Source organism: Montipora capricornis, chromosome 8, assembly GCF_036669925.1.
Source record: "Montipora capricornis isolate CH-2021 chromosome 8, ASM3666992v2, whole genome shotgun sequence".
In the NCBI taxonomy this organism is placed as follows: domain Eukaryota; kingdom Metazoa; phylum Cnidaria; class Anthozoa; order Scleractinia; family Acroporidae; genus Montipora; species Montipora capricornis.
In genome coordinates, this window is record NC_090890.1 from 30,676,908 (window position 1) to 30,678,034 (window position 1,127).

General features: G+C 45.3%; 1 protein-coding gene across 1 annotated transcript; it reads left to right on the forward strand.

Annotated features, from left to right (window-relative positions):
- The first annotated feature begins 460 nt into the window (after positions 1-460).
- LOC138013929 (uncharacterized) lies at positions 461-886 on the forward strand. Its single transcript, XM_068860964.1, has one exon. The coding sequence runs from the start codon at positions 461-463 to the stop codon at positions 884-886; it is 426 nt and encodes a 141-aa protein (XP_068717065.1).
- The last annotated feature ends 241 nt before the right edge of the window (positions 887-1,127 follow it).

Sequence of the window (1,127 nt, forward strand, 5' to 3'; positions counted from 1 at the left end):
AATGTTACATCAAGAGTGAACCAGAGAGGCGAGGGTACAGGAAAGATTGCTAGACCTGTGGAAAGCCCTAACATCAACTACGAACTAACAGAAGTCACTGTACCGAGCAGAGGATTGCCAATCTTCTGCTCGGTGCGGGCTGATCAAGTACGCCAGATTAAGAACAAGAAGAAGCTAGAGACAGTGGAGCAAGAGGAAATGGCCATACAAGTAAGAAATGAACATCAGGAGATTGAAACTACAGAGCTCCATGCCACAGATACACCAGACTATGAATATCAGCAGACTGAAACTACGGAGCCTACCACTCGATCAAGTACAGACCTCAGAGACACCACTGCGTAGATTGTGTGGAGATGCCACTGAAACAGTACCACACATTGTCAGTGGATGCAAGAAGCTTGCCCAGAGAGAGTATAGGAAGCGCCACGACAAGGTGGCCCTGCGGGTACACTGAAAGATGTGCAGGAAGTATGGGATAGAGTGTAATGACAAGTGTTATGACCATCAACCCTTGCCAACCGCAGAAAATGGAGAAGTGAGGATTACCTGGGACTTGACTATCTACACAGACAAAGTGCTGAAACATTTTCGGCCAGATATTACTCTAGTGCATGAAAACACACAGAAATGGACACTTATTGACATAGCTGTGCCAGCAGACCAGAACATCTCCAGAACTGAAGAAGAGAAGGTTGAAAAGTACCAGGAACCAGCATTCGAAATCAGAAGGATTCATGGAGCCTCGAAAGTCCCAATAATACGTATCGTGATTGGTGCTCTTGAAAGCATATCAAAAGGTGAAAAGACCTGGTTTGGCAAGCTAGATGTACCTGACTTCATTGAAAGTGTACAATTCTATTTCGTCATTGGGCTACGTCACTAAGGAGTCATGTGCGATATGCGCACGCAGATCGAGTGTTCAGTTACCCGCGTAGTTTTTTGAGTGTCGGTCGAAATTTTACAAGCATGGCGAGAAACTTCGATTTGGATGAAATCCTGCCGTCTGACGCGGATGAAACGGCTTTGTTGGATGACCATGGAGATCGAGACAACGAGGAAGAGATGCAAAAATGTTAAAGAATTTAAGCCAAGTTCTAACGAACATGTCCACATCCATGTTGTCT

Coding starts and splice junctions, on each gene's coding strand:
- LOC138013929 (XM_068860964.1), top strand. CDS start 461: ATGTGCAGGAAGTATGGGATAGAGTGTAATGACAAGTGTTATGACCAT.